The sequence below is a fragment of the Notechis scutatus genome, chromosome 13 (genome assembly GCF_049901735.1).
Source record: "Notechis scutatus isolate UNSWTSFEM ecotype Mainland chromosome 13, rNotScu1.2, whole genome shotgun sequence".
NCBI lineage: Eukaryota > Metazoa > Chordata > Lepidosauria > Squamata > Elapidae > Notechis > Notechis scutatus.
This window is the reverse complement of record NC_142021.1, coordinates 5,690,090-5,704,141: the sequence shown is the minus strand read 5'-3', so window position 1 is coordinate 5,704,141 and position 14,052 is coordinate 5,690,090. Positions and strand designations below refer to the sequence as shown.

At 42.2% G+C, this 14,052-nt stretch overlaps 2 protein-coding genes across 4 annotated transcripts in view; one reads left to right on the top strand and one right to left on the bottom strand.

Annotated features, from left to right (window-relative positions):
- NOS1 (nitric oxide synthase 1) overlaps window positions 1-14,052 on the top strand; it is a 107,768-nt gene that overhangs the window by 79,414 nt on the left and 14,302 nt on the right. For all 3 annotated transcript variants that reach the window (XM_087942811.1, XM_087942812.1, XM_087942813.1), the window contains exons 16-22: window positions 1,209-1,267; window positions 4,499-4,615; window positions 5,795-5,969; window positions 7,918-8,056; window positions 9,247-9,325; window positions 10,565-10,758; window positions 12,285-12,454. In XM_087942811.1, coding sequence (XP_087798937.1) covers window positions 1,209-1,267; window positions 4,499-4,615; window positions 5,795-5,969; window positions 7,918-8,056; window positions 9,247-9,325; window positions 10,565-10,758; window positions 12,285-12,454 — 933 coding nt within the window. The remainder of the gene's footprint in view (window positions 1-1,208; window positions 1,268-4,498; window positions 4,616-5,794; window positions 5,970-7,917; window positions 8,057-9,246; window positions 9,326-10,564; window positions 10,759-12,284; window positions 12,455-14,052) is intronic.
- RFC5 (replication factor C subunit 5) overlaps window positions 1-14,052 on the bottom strand; it is a 352,752-nt gene that overhangs the window by 328,411 nt on the left and 10,289 nt on the right. The window lies entirely within an intron of this gene.

Here is a 14,052-nt window from a genome sequence, read left to right as displayed (position 1 = left end):
CATTTGGGTTACTGCTTTGACCTAATTTCTTAGGTTTATGCAATATGTCGAGCCAGCAGCTCACCCGATAAGCTGAACTGGCAAAATGCACCGACTTGCCCAGAGGTGCACGCTAAACACAGTTTACAATGTGCTGATGGTCTCTGTTTGGTTTTTGGTCAAATGTTTTCCAATCTCGGCATCTTTCAGATGTGTGGACTGTCATGCATGGCCGGCTGGGGAATTCTGGGAGTTGAAGTCCACACTTCTTAAGAATGGGAAACATTGATATACGTACTAAGCCAGGAGCATCAAACACGATTTCATTGAGGGCCGCATCAGGGTTGTGTTTGACCTCGGAGGGCCGGGGGTGGACGTGGTCAAGGTGGGCATGACGTCACTCGTGTTGGGAGGGGGGGGGCTGTGGTGGCCAAGTGCTAAGGCAGGACTTCCCTGAGACCCTCCCTCACTCTCATTATAATCTTCCTTCCTTACTTCTTTCCTTCCTTTTCTTTTTTCCTTCCCTCTTCATTCTCCTTTCTTTTTCCTTCCTCGCTCTCTTCCCCTCTTCCCTTCTTTTTCTTTACCTTTCCTCTTTCCCTTTCTCCCTTCCTGTCCCTTCTTGCATGCTCAAATGCAAACATTTCTCCTTTTGTTTTCTTTTTAGTTTCTTTCGCTAGCCCTCTGCCAGCGAAAAGGCAGAGGGGCTGCAGGAGGCCATCATGGCTGAAAACGGGGCATGGGAAGTACATGCAAAAAAAAAACACCACCCAGTTCCATTTTTGCTGGCAGAGGCACCGCGGGCCAGTCCTTTGCTGTTTCCAGGCCAGCCCTGTGGGCCAGAACTAAGCACCCCATGGTCTGGATGCAGCCCACGGGCCTTGAATTTGACACCCCTGCACTAAGCGCACGTTTTGAAAAAATCATTTTGGACCGTTGCAAAGCTGGTCTTTTCAAAAAAATTTTAAAAAAAATTCCAGACCTGGGAAGAAAAAATAATAATTTTGCAGCTGCTCTAAGAGTTATATTCATTCTGATCAATCTGTTTCTTAAAACAGCCCCACCCCCCACCCCCTTTAGGTTGCTGTGAATGCTGGAGAAATGACAGGAAGTTTTTAATTAGCGGCAGGAGGATAACAACTGCCTGAAGCCTGCTGCACATTTTCTAAATTATTTTTGAGGGGTCCGTGGCCCTAATGGGAAGCCTCTTTCTTTTCTTTGTCCCTTAGAAATTCGGGTGTGCCTTGATGGAGATGAAAAACCCCAACTCCAACCTAGAAGAGAGCAGGTAAATTAATTTAATGAGATTACTTAATAGAATTCCTTTGCAACCTGGAGCCATTTCTTTGATTTTTTTTTCATACTTCCTTCTTAAGTGCTGGCCTATTGCTGGGGTTATAAGAGTTCCAGTCCACTCCCATAAGTTTGCAGAATCTTGGGTGGGCAGAAGAGTTGGATACATCTCTTTTGTTGGCAGATAAAAATCTTGAAATAACTCTTGCAAAGGTTGTAATTACAGCTGGTACTCTGCACTTTGCTAACAGCAAAGGAGTTTAAGCAAATCAACTCTGTTCGATTACGTGACTTGCTTAGACAGCTTACTGTCTGGGACTCATTAGAAGTAGCCGCACTTTGCAAAACAATAACTTGTGGTTACAGAAACAGCAGAACTTACTGTATCTTTCCTTATCAAGACAGGTGAGCACTAATTACATTGGGATTTGGCAACTGGAAATGACAGTTTTCTCCTCCTTGGGGGAAAAACCACCTCTACTTTCCTAATTCCAGGAAACAGACACATAGAGTAGAGTAGAGTAGAGTAGAGTAGAGTAGAGTAGAGTAGAGTAGAACAGAATAGAATAGAATTAGGGATAGAATAGAATAGAATAGAATAGAATAGAATAGAATAGAATAGAATAGAATAGAATAGAATAGGATTTTTTATTGGCAAAGTGAGATTGTACACACATGGAATTTATCTTGGTGCACGTGCTATCAGTATACATAAAGAAAAGATAGATTTGTCAAGAATCATAAGGTACAACAATTTATAATAGTTATAGATACAATAAGCAATCAAATCATACGAGGAAACAGTCAATAAAATCGTAAGGATACAAGCAACAAGGTTACAGTCATACACTCACAAGTGGGGGGGATGGGCGATAAGGACTGGTGAGAAGATTAATAGCAATAGTAGTGCAGACTTAGGAAATAGTTTGACAGTGTTGTGGGAATTATTTATTTAGCAGAGTGATGGCTTTCAGGGAAAAACTGTCCTTCTGTCTAGTTGTTCTGGTGTGCAGTGCTCTATAGCGTCGTTTTGAGGGTAGAAGTTGAAACAATTTATGTCCGGGATGTGAGGGGTCTGTAGATATTTTCACAGCCCTCTTTTTGACTTGTGCACTATACAAATATCTCTTCCTAATCCAGATCTAAAATTGATTTAATTAAGATCAATTTTAGTTGAAATTGTTGCTGATCAGGTCTTCATGGTGTAATTGTGTGGATAGTGGTATAGGGGAAAATGAGATAATTGACTCAATAGCAGTCCAGTTGCAGGAGAAAATAAACATTATGTTTCTCCTATGGAACACCACGTTTCTCTCAATCGCTGCATCCAAAGAACCCTTTCCCCAATTAACAAATTAAACAGGGTTGTTTTTTTTTTTTTTTTTTTTGAGTTTGCAAGTGGCACTGAACCATGAGTTAGCAGGGCTTTTGCAACATGCAAAAATGCAGAAAAGTTTCCCTAGCTTATCATGCTGTACAAATGCAACCAGTGGGTCCAAGAATAGTAAATAATGTGCAAATTTAGCCTATGAGTTTTTTAAAAGTATATAATAATTACATTGTTCTGCCACTAGATGTCAGGTTTGTACTGCATTTCTTCTTCCATTAGTTTCTTCAGCCAACTCTTTTTTTCCTTTTTGCTGTTTTTTTTCTATTTTGCTGCATTTTCTTTCTTTCTTTTTAAAAGCCTAATATATTCTTGACAGTTTATAATTATTTTGTCTTTGGTTGTTTTCGTGGGCCTTGTGCCCTTAGAATTTGGAGAGGATGGAACGATTTTAAAGAAACGTCAAACATTCTTACACTCACCTACTCAAGAATGCTTGCCTCCAAATAAACAAGCCCCAGGGACTTCCAGTTTGTAACATTTAATGCGGCAGAAGGGAAAAAATTTATCCAAACTATGACTGGAGAGTTAATAATCGTAACCAAATGCATTTTTGGTTGAGTTGAAGTCTCAGAAAATGGATCAAATTTAGTTTTGTCCCAGTTCACCTTTCTGTTTTAATGGCATGCAAGTACTGGTGTCTTGTTCAAAAGTGAGTTCTGCACCCCATAGATATAGGACAGTGAAATGAGATTTATTTCACTCCTGTCTTGCTTTAAAGCCTCTTGCAAATGCTTATCCATATATATCTATATCTATATCTATATCTATATCTATATCTATATCTATATCTATATCTATATCTATATCTATATCTATATCTATATCTATATCTATCTATCTATCTATCTAGCTAGCTATCTATCTATCTATCTATCTATCTATATCTATATCTATATCTATATCTATATCTATATCTATCTATCTATTTATCTATCTATCTATCATCTATCTACCCTGTTTCTCCAACAATACAGCCTCCCCCAATAGGAAGTCCCAGCATGTTTTATAGGCATGAAATGAAATTAAGCCCCTCCCCCCAAATTAAGGCCTATATTAAAACATGCGAAATGGGGGAATGGTGGGGGGCTTGCCATTAGGAAGTACTTTTGTTGCACACCTGGATATGGTGCTGCCTGTGTTGACCCGATATGAAGTGCCCCACCAATGCCGAGGTCAACATCCAAGCCGTCACCGCCCGCCCGAAGATGCAAGGGGGGAATTAAGTCACCCCGAAAAGACGGCCTAGCCATTTTGGGGGCTCAAAAAAAAATAAGACCCGGCCTTATTATATGAGAAACACGGTATCATCTATATCTATATCTATATCTATCTATTTACCTATCTATCTATCATCTATCTATCATCTATATCTATATCTATATCTATATCTATATCTATATCTATATCTATATCTATATCTATATCTATCTATCTATCTATCTATCTATCTATCTATCTATCTATTTATCTATTTATTTATCTATCTATCTATCTATAAAAATTTTAAGTGAGGAAATTTGATCATAGGCCTTTAGCAATAGCACGTAGCAGTTTACAGAGTCAGCATATCGCCCCCAACAATCTAGGTCCTCATTTTACCCACCTTGGAAGGATGGAAGGCTGAGTCAATGTTGAGCAAATCAGGATCGAACTGCTGGCAGTGAGTTAGCCTGCCATACTGCATTCTAATCTCTGCGCCAGCACAGCTCTTATACATTTTTGTACATTTCTGGACCTTAACAGGGGAATATCTGTCTGGAATACACTTCCAAAGGATAGCCTAGTGTTGACTCTCCTTCCCTCCCTGGTAGCTTTAATTCTCTGCCCTGTTTGCAGAAGCTACAAAGTGCGCTTCAACAGTGTCTCCTCATATTCGGATGCCCAGAAATCCTCTACCAATGGACCTGAAGCCAGGGACAATTTTGAGAGCGCTGGTCCACTGGCCAATGTCAGGTGAGCAGGAGAACTACGAGTGGCTGCAGAAATCCAGCCTCTGGAGCCAACTTGGGGGGGTGGGAAGGAGAACGGGCCCTTTGAGAAGTTCATCCATAATTTTCCCCCTGTGGTTTGTGTTGCATCGGCCCTTTCATGTCTCCTTGTAATTTCTGTAGCAATGTATTATCCGTGGCCAGCTTGCTGGGCCTGTCGCAATTCCACCCGAGCCCCTGTAGCCAGGCCATCTGAGGGTGACCCAAGATGGCCTTCGTGGCTGCTGTAGTAGTCCTGTGACACAAAGCCAGACCATTCTTCGGCCAGTCTTAGCAATCCCTTACTTAGTCCTGTTACCACTTTTCACGATATGGATGTGGGGTTGGAGTCTGGGAGGCGTTTGCCAGAAATGCAAAGGAGGAGGGGGGAGGGGGAGGGGGGAGTGGGAAGAAGGAAGAGGAGGAAGAGGAGGAAGAAGAAGAAGAGGAGGAGGAGGAGGAGGAGGAGGAGGAGGAGGAGGAAGAAGAAGAGGAGGAGGAGGAGGAGGAGGAGAGGAGGAGGAGGAAGAAGAAGAAGAAGAGGAGGAGGAGGAGGAGGAGGAGAGGAGGAGGAAGAAGAAGAAGAAGAGGAGGAGGAGAGGAGGAGAAGGAAGAAGAAGAGGAGGAGGAGGAGGAGGAGGAGGAGAGGAGGAGGGGAAGAAGAAGAGGAGGAGGAGAAGAAGAAGAGGAGGAGGAGGAGGAGGGGAAGGAGAATGATGAGGAGAAGCAGTAGCAGTCCTGGGTTGGAAAAAACATGTCCTTTAGAGGCTTCCTAATGGCAATTTTGGTTCAAGGGCAGACTTACAAGCATTATATTAGCCAACAGTCACAGTCAAAAATTGCCCAAACTTCCTGCTTGATTGATTCCTGTTAGTCCTACAAGAAGTATCGATGCTGAATGCTGTCTGAGCTGGGACGTTTATCAACAATGTACTGCTCATTTTGTTCTGAACGATGTTTAGAGAGAGGTGATGAGTCTGGCCTAATGAAGTGATAAACAGGTGGGGAAGTTGAGCTGGGGAAGGAGGAGGAGGAGGAAGAGGAGACGACATAGATAACATGACCTTGGCTGTAGAAGCCAACTGCATCCTTCCTGCCTCCATGTTGGCTCTGCTTAGACGCCAGAAGCTTGTGGTCACTCGTGCCTTGGCTTACTTCCTTGCAGGTTCTCTGTCTTTGGGCTGGGCTCACGAGCTTACCCTCACTTCTGCGCCTTTGCCCGTGCTGTGGACACCCTCCTGCAAGAGCTGGGAGGGGAACGCATCCTGAGGATGGGCGAGGGGGATGAACTGTGTGGTCAGGAGGAATCCTTCAGAACGTGGGCCAAGAAAGTCTTCAAGGTAACCTACATTTAACAGCTGTTCCTTGTTCGGGTGTCTAGGAGAGGAGGTGATTTAGAAGAGGGTCCATCAGCCTCTACACCACAATGATCGGGGCAGATTTTTACCCCCAGCCCCCATAAAACCCTAACTTCCTGCTCTCTGCAGGAACCCAAATGAAAGAACTCCCTACGGTTGAGACTCTAACCTTTGCTCGAAGGCTGCGTTAATTGAAACCAGCTTCTCTCCGCATAATCGGTTCTCTTATCAAGCTGCGAGGAAGTTTTTATTGAGTCTGAATCATCCTTTGAATCATTCATTATTTCATGTCCTGAACCCTGGAAAGATAACGGAGAGGTCTTGATCTTCTATGTAACCTCCTTTCAGCTCTTTGAAGAAAGAGTGAATTATTTCCCATAGTCTTCTAGCTTCAAGCTTAACTCTTCCTGATTCCTGATAATAGAATAACGAGCGAGCAAGAACCGTAGCGTAAGAACAACTCGTCAAATCCCAGTCTGCTTAATGCAATTCAATTCATGCATTTGCTCAGACAGCGGAGATGGGCAGTGTATTATTAACCTGATGAATAAATAAATCTGAGACTACTAATTGCCTAGCTAATTGCCTAACTCTTCCCTGCACTCATTTAGGGAAGGTGTCCTGTGTCCCTGGCCCTTTGTTTCCATTGTTGAACTACACTTGTAGCAGAAGGATTGGCAAAAACTGGAGGTGGAGTCAAAAGAAGAACTAGCCTAGAATCCCTACATAGCCACAAGTGAACTAAATCCAGCCTGTCTTGAATTCCCATGGATGCTTATCTAACCCCAAGCAGGTGTTACCCAATAGCTGAGAATTTTTTTTTTTTTTTGCACGGACAAGATTAGCAATAAATTAATTGGCTTAATTAATAAGTTTATTTGGACTTTCAGGTTTGGATCTGGTCTTTCACCCCTGATAGCTCTTGTCATTAGTCTGCTGTAAGAATTCCGGCAATTACCCTAATTAAATCATAAGCCTTGAGCCAAACTTCAAAAAACTTCAAAGGATTTATTTGGAGTGACATGCCGGCATGACCTGTATGAAGCCAACTCTGAGACACATAATTTACAATCATTTATGACCCTGTCTTCCCAAATCCCCCTGGGTGTATCATAATTCAGCTTCTCCAGTGAAACACATTCATGGGCTGGCTATCATTCACTTTCTCCAATAAAGGATTTTTGTGGGCAGAATACCTGGTCGCCTAAGTTACAATCTTTGCAAGATAAGCTTGGAATGTGCTTCTGATTTTATTTGCCCTATGCTCCTTCAGGTCTTTCTCTCCTCCCTATCATGGCAACTTGGAAACATGGGTAGGAATGTTTTATAAGCTGACCCCAGAATGATAACCTTCATCGGGAATCTATTTTCCTGAAATTTAAGTCCATCTCTTGTTAATGAAAAAAAAAATCCAACCCAACCAAACAGATTGACAGGGAAATCCCTTTGAAAGTGACAATCAAGAGCTACAGGTAGTTTTCAACATATGATTGGTTGCTTAGCGATGACGGATCTCCTCAGGGTTACTTACAACCCACTTGTAAGTTACTTACAACTCACCTGACCATGACTTATGATGTATTTGCCAAAAACTGGTGCATACTTCTACTTTTTGGCAAAAACACCTACAGCAAACAATGGGCTCACAGAACAATTGCAATGTTTGCCTTACAACTGCAATGGCCACCACAAAACAGTCATAAAATTGGATTGGGTCTTGTGATGAACCTCTTTATAACCATCATGACTAATGGTCAAGCTCCATTACAGTCATTGGTTGAGGACTACCTTAGTCTTCAACTCTGCTTGCGCTGTGTCGCTCCCTCCCCAAGTCTCACCTCCCCACCCTGCTTGAGAGGGGAGGGATATCCTGGTAAGATACCCCTCCCCTTTTCCTGGCCTTTCCTTGAGTGCTTGGTGTGTCCTGCAGGCAGCATGTGATGTGTTCTGCGTGGGAGATGACGTCAACATCGAAAAAGCCAACAACTCCCTCATCAGCAACGACCGTAGTTGGAAGAGAAGCAAGTTCCGTCTGACTTATGTGGCTGAGGCCCCAGAGCTGACCCAAGGTACCTTTCTGGGCATCTTCTCAAAGATGCCGTCTTCCAGATGTCTAGGAAAGATTCTCTGTCATCCAAGTTTGTCCCAAAGATGCTTTTTTTTCCAGAAGGCAACTGGACTTTCTGGTTTTTCCTTGAAGATGTTTTGCTTCTCATCCAAGAAGCTTCTTCAGCTCTGACTGGGAGGTGGTGGGGATGGAAGGATAGCTATTGACCACCAATGACCATCATCCACAATCCAGTCATCTATCTGTAGTCTACAATACAGTCCATTCAACAGTCCAAGAAGGCTCCACACCCATTTTCATGACTCAGGTGACCCTGAGGACACAGATAAACCTCCAAGTGACCTCAACAACCTTCTAAAAGGATGCAAATGACCAGCAGTCTGCAAAGAGTACAAATACTTCCCTTTACCACCATTTTTAGTCAGAGGTGCAAAAGCTTCTTGGATGAGAAGCAAAACGTCTTCAAAGAAAAAAACCCAGAAAGTCCAGTTGCCTTTGTCTTCCAGATGGCATCCCTCTGAGTCTGTTGTAGCATTCCCACAGAATGGCATTTCCACAGGACAGAAAGAACATGTGAGGGTCTGTTCTTCACTTATTACCTACAGTGGCCAGCAAGCTTGTCACATTTCCATTGAGTCCCGTTGGAGGATATTGTGAGGAAACCTCTTTGTGTGGTTTCCAGGTTAGATACTGTGGACAATCGAGAAAGGGGGAGTGATAGAAGGGTGTGAAACAGAAAACAACAACCATTAGCAACAACCCCAAGCATCAACTCAGCCCCCAAGCCGCGAGATCTTTGAAAGACATTTCTACAGAAAAGATCTAAAAAACCTCCTTTTCCCAAGGAAGGAGACTGGGGAATGTTTATGTTTATGAGACAGTTTATGTCTGGGATGTGAGTGGTCTGTAAATATTTTCACAGCCCTCTTTTTGGATTGTGCAGTATACAGATCCTCGATGGAAGGCAGGTTGGTAGCCATTGTTTTTTCTGCAGTCCTAATTCCTCTCTGGCGTCTGTGTCTGTCCTGTTGGGTTGCGGAACCGAACCAGACAGTTATAGAGGTTCAGATGACAGACTCAATCATTCCTCTGTAGAACTGGATCAGCAGCTCCTTGGGCAGTTTGAGCTTTTTGAGTTGGCACAGAAAGAACATTCTTTGTTGTGCTTTTTGATTCCTCTTTCCTTCCCAGGTTTATACAGTATCCACAAAAAACGAGTTTACGCTGCTCGGCTGCTGTCCCGTCAGAATCTCCAAAGCCCCAAATCCAGGTAGGAATGGTAGGAAATGATCTACTCCAAAAAGAACATATAAAGAGCTTTGCAAGGATTCCTACTCCGTGGGTTCTTTCCCCCCCAAAAAAGTGGTAAATTGGAGCCTCTCCAATGGGACACAAAACCATATCTTGTGTCATTATTATTTCCACAAAATGAATCTTCAGTGGTGCTATTCCCTCTGAATAGGAAGATAATGTTTAGCTATCATTAGACATGGGTCGAGCAAAAGATTGATTGTTACAGACCAGAGATAATAAATAAATTATATATATATCAGGCTTCTGTATAGTGTTCATCTGTGTATATAGAAGCCTCATCACAAAATCTCTAGAACCGTAAAGCCTACAATCTTGAAATTTGGCACCTATGTTCCTCTTGGCTTCTAGGCGCTCACTAAGAAACGATTTTTTGAAGTGACCCTCAGAGCTATTAGTATTTCCTATATTATTGTTATTAACACGCTCTGATGCTAAGGAGTTCAACTCCCCCTCCCCACCTGAAAAAATATATGTTCCAAATGCAAAACACAAGCAGAGGAGAGGAGTTTCAGTTTCAGTTTTAGTTTTACAGTACCAAGCAGTTTTAGTACAGAACAGTTGAGCTAAGCCACGCCCAGGCTCCTTGCTGTCTCCTTCTTGCTCACACTGCAAATAACTGTTTCAGTTTCCAAACAGTCCTTAACTCTCTCACACACTGACTGGACGCTAGCCAGATGAATAACGATGGATGCTGGGAGGCAGAGACAGAATTTTCCCCCCTTATTTTCCTCCCCAAAAACTAAGCCCGACCACATAGTTTCGTAGCGAAGCACAGGGATAGAGCTAGTATATTCATAAAGGAGAACATGATAACTCCTTAAACTCTGCCATAGGCGGTGTGTAAACACAGAAATGTTTATGTGTGTGTGGTGGAATGCAGTCTGGATTCCCAAGAGGGAGGAGCTGCATTCCAGAAGACCAAGAAGACAGCAAACTCAGATCGTTTGGTTGGGAGGAAGAGAGTTAAGAAAACTCCGCCTTAGCAATTCTCGGAGTGTATCTTCAATAATAGAAGTAGTTGCTTTAATTTCTCAAGATTTCTGTCCATAGGTGAGGGACCATAAAGGGAACTGTTTTGAGTGGACTAGATGACCTACAAGGTCCCTTCCAACTCTGTTATTCTGTGTGCTTTTCAGTGTGACTTTCTTGGTTTTGAAGACTGACAGTGTGTTCTTGAACCTTCCCTTCTTTCTAGCCGCTCCACCATTTTCTTGCGGCTTCACACAAACGGCCAGCAGGGGTTGCGTTACCTGCCCGGGGACCACCTGGGAGTCTTTCCGGGAAACCATGAAGATTTGGTCAACACCTTGATTGAAAGGCTGGAGGATGCCCCGCCCACCAACCAGCTAGTAAAACTCGAAATTCTAGAAGAGAGAACTACAGCTTTAGGTGGGAAGCCCTTGTGTTGTTCTTTTTGTCTTTGTTTAAGAAGTTTTTTTTTTTAAAAAAAGAACATAACTAAAGAATACTTAAAAAAAAAAAAAGAATAAAAGCAGTTGAAAAATAAAGAACAAACCATCCGGAAGATTTGGCCTCAGGTTTTGCTAACATTAAAATTAATTTTGTAACATCTCCCGTTCCAAAAGGAGAAATTTAAGGATGGTAGTAATAATATTGCCCAATTATTATCAGAATGGGAGTTTGTCATAGTAGTTGCTTATTTCATATGCAGTATATAAATAAAAGATCAGTTATGCCTCATTGTTTTAAATTAAAAAAACATACTTAACTATTTTTTAAAAAATAAGGATATAAATTCTGCACCAAGGAAAACGATTTGTTTCCCCATTAATTTTCTCTTTGTAAATCTTCTTTGATGTGGGTTTATTTGTTATGAATCCATGTTTTTTCTTATTTTTCCCCCCCCCATCGCTTTAAGTGGAAACATAGCCAGTCTCTTATTACTTACAGCTCAAATGTTTTCCATTTATTTTCATGATATTTCCAAACTTTCTTCACAAAAAATCTGCTAGAGTGGAGATGCATAACAATATCATCAGCCAACATTTTTATATCCCCTTATACTTTGAAAATGAAACCTTAGAACTGGTCACCCTGAGTCATAGATCTGACAAGGAACTTTGCTCCCAACTAATTCAACCCTTAATATCGTAGATAGACTCACCTGGCCATTCAAGCCAAATTGGAATTTTTTCCTAAAAGTTCACATATACAACAGCTAAAATCAACACCCAAGTCATAAATATTTTATTATGTTGAGATCCAATGACCAAAGTAGGCCTCTTATTTAATTGTTGAGATGTTCTGGTATTCTCAATTTATTTCTGGTTGTTTTAACTGTGATGATTTGGTCTTGGATTGTCATAACAGATTAATTTGCTCGTTTGTCTGATAGCCATAGCAATAGCACTTAGACTTATGTACCGCTTTACCATGCTTTCCAGCCCTCTCTAAGCGGTTTACAGAGTCAGCCTCTTGGCCCCCAACAATCTGGGTCTCCTCCTTTTACCCACCTCGAAAGAACGGAAGGCTGAGTCAACCTTGAGCCTGGTGAGATTTGAACTGCCAAATTGCAGGCAGTCAGCAGAAGTAGCCTGCAGTACTGCACTCTAGCCACTGTGCCACCATGGCTCATGCACAAGAGACATGCACCTAGTCTAGAGGAAATTCTAAAAGGCAGACAACACCCCTCTCTTTTAATAGGAGACCCCTGTTCCTTTCACTCTCTCTACAGCATCAGTGATTCCCAACTGGACAGGCCAGAATTGGTCCAGTAGCAACAAATATCTGTAGCTCAGGATTGAACTTGGTAGTCTCTGCACTTGGTTGCATTCCTGCAGATGTTATTTTTACCACGCTAGGTAACATCCTCCGTGCATACAGGGCTCTAAGGCACGCGAGGTCTCCAAAGCGGGACCTAACGTGAACTTGTGACATGGGGTTTGAATCTTCAGGTACCATCAGCAACTGGACCGAAGAGAACCGCATCTCTCCTTGTACCATATTCCAAGCATTCAAATATTACCTGGACATCACTACCCCTCCCACACCCATTCTGCTGCAGCAGTTTGCCCTACTGGCCACCGACGAGAAGGAGAAGAAGCGCCTACAAGTTCTTAGCATGGTAAGACAGCGGTGAAGATGGACGGTGGGGAACTTGGTTAGCTCCAGGGATGGGATTCAAAACGGTTCAGACCGGTTCAAGTGAACCGGATGTTAAATCTACACCTGGTTCGTCAAACCGGTAGTTCGGAAACAGGCCTATTTTCGGCTTCTGGAGGGGCTCCGGACCCTGGGGAAGGCGAAAAATGACCCTCCCGGAAGTTCCAGTAGGCCACACCCACCATGGCTATGCCCACCCAGCAACCAGGCAGCAAACCGGTTGCTGGGAGTTCTGAATCGCACCCCTGGTTAGCTCCCTCTCTTCCACAATGTCCAGAGCATCTGGGTGATAATTTAGTATAAGGGAATATCCAAACTTGTCCACTCAGACTCGTGGACTTCAACTCCCAGAATTCCCTAGCCAGCATTCTGAGAGTTGAAGTCTTATGAGTCTTACAGTGGCCAAGTTTGGGACGTTCCTGGTTTAGCATGTCTGCGCCCACGTTTCCCGCATCGGCTACATTCAGACATGTAGACTTCAGGGCTGGCTGGGGAATTCTGGGAGCCTACGTCCACACGCACCTGTAAGTCGGCAAGATTGAGAAACTCCGTTCTCGAACTCTGCTCTAGATTTAATACACTGTTGAAAAATGGGGCCACGAGGAAGGAACTGGAGAAAGTTATATAATTTTAATGGGGGTTTGTTTGTCTTTTACTTGTTTCATTAAATAAGATGGTGTCTTTTTTAAGGATATAATTTAGATGTCTGTCTTTTTATTAATTTAATTTGGTTCTTCTTTGTTTTATTTGTTGGTTTTGTTCACCGGGGGAGATGATCTTCTGACTCTTTTTCTTTATTTTATTTTGAATAATTTTCTTGGGGAATACAGGTAGTCCTCGAGTTACGACCCCAATTGAGCCCAAAATTTATGTTGCTAAGTGAAACATTTGTTCAGTGAGTTTTGCCCCATTTTACAGCTTTTCTTGCCACCATTGTTAAGTGAAGAATTATATTTGTTAATAACACAGTTTTTAAGTGAATCATTGCATTTGGTCAGTTAGTGACATGGTTGTTAAATGAATCTGGATTCTCCATGGACTTTGCTTGTCAGAGGGTCACAAAAGGGTCACATGTAACCATGGGAGATGCTACATGGTCACAAGTGTGAAAAACGATCATAAGTCACTTTTTTCAGTCACTAAACGAATGTTGTAAATCAAGCACTATCTTAGTTCTTTCTGTTCACCTATTTTCTATATAATAACTTAGATTTTTAAAATAATAATATGATCACATAGTTATAATTTTTTTTCATGCAAAACTACTCACTAATAACTACAGTATTTTTAGAAGCAATTCAGAAGTGCCCTTTGTAATTTTAAGCCTTATTATTATTAATTATGCATAATTAGGCCATCTTGTCTGACCTGATTTAAGCTGCCACTTTGCAAAAGTGTCTTCCACCTCATCCATCATGCCTCCTGGGATAATTTGTCTTCACCCAATTTGGAGAGCGGGAGGAATCCATTTTCTAAGTTTACAGTGACGTCTTGATTGAATGGACTAATTATGAGAAGGGAGGAATGCCCATAAATTAGAAAAGAGCATGGCTAATTATT